The following is an 839-nucleotide window of genomic DNA, read 5'->3' on the forward strand; positions in this document are numbered from 1 at the left end:
AGCGTTCCCCGGCCACCTGGAATGTGCACGTAGAATGGGGGGGGAGAGGGGGGAGAGGGGAGGGGACATGGTTTGCACGCACGTGTGTGCCGGGAGCATTTTGCACGCGGGCACTCACCAATGGGTTTCTGCCCGCACGAGTGCCCCAACGGGGTTCGCATGCGCCAGGGCATTTTCCACGTGCTTGTGCAACAGGGGCTTTTGCACACGTGTGTGCACTGGGGGGTGTGTGTGCATGCACTCGTGCACCCAGGGAGTATCGCGCACGTGTGCGTACCAGGGGACAGAGCCACCTTGATTTACCGGTGGAGGGATTTTGCACGCGCCAGGAGGTTTTGCACGCGCGGGCGGGCGGGGGATTTCGCGCAGATGCGTTGCACTGAGGGATTTTGCGGGCGCGCCGCAGATTTTGCATGCCTGGGTGCACCGAGGCGTGGGAGCCTCCCAACTTACCGTCCCCTCCCACTTCCGTCCCTTCTCCATGCTGATGGTGTACCCGTGGATGGAGATGACCACCTTCTTCATCAGGGCCACGTTCCCCCGACCGCCCACGTCGTGCTCCAGCAGCACTGAGAAGTTCGCCAGCCGCGGCTCCGGCTTGCACACCCGCGCCAGGACGTAGGTGCAGGAACCCAGGAGGTCGAAGGCTCTCCCGTCGAATGTCACGTAGTGCGGGTCGCCTGACACCACCAGCCGCCCGTAGCCCGTGGGGTAGCACCCCAGCACCCCCTCCTCTACCCGACACTCCTCGTGGGCGCTGCAGAAGACCTCCTTGCACTCCACCACCCCGCTGGCTTTGCAGCGGCACCTCTCCCGGCACGAGGCAAAGAAATCCTCAC

The 839-nt window shown here is 64.4% G+C and overlaps 1 protein-coding gene across 1 annotated transcript in view; it reads right to left on the reverse strand.

Annotated features, from left to right (window-relative positions):
• Positions 1–839, reverse strand: part of LOC118452726 (IgGFc-binding protein-like) — a 21,626-nt gene that overhangs the window by 9,136 nt on the left and 11,651 nt on the right. The window contains exon 9 of the mRNA XM_035898425.1: positions 454–834. Coding sequence (XP_035754318.1) covers positions 454–834 — 381 coding nt within the window. The remainder of the gene's footprint in view (positions 1–453; positions 835–839) is intronic.

This window comes from Egretta garzetta, unplaced genomic scaffold (assembly GCF_000687185.1).
Source record: "Egretta garzetta isolate BGI_Z169 unplaced genomic scaffold, ASM68718v1 scaffold627, whole genome shotgun sequence".
In the NCBI taxonomy this organism is placed as follows: Eukaryota; Metazoa; Chordata; class Aves; order Pelecaniformes; family Ardeidae; genus Egretta; species Egretta garzetta.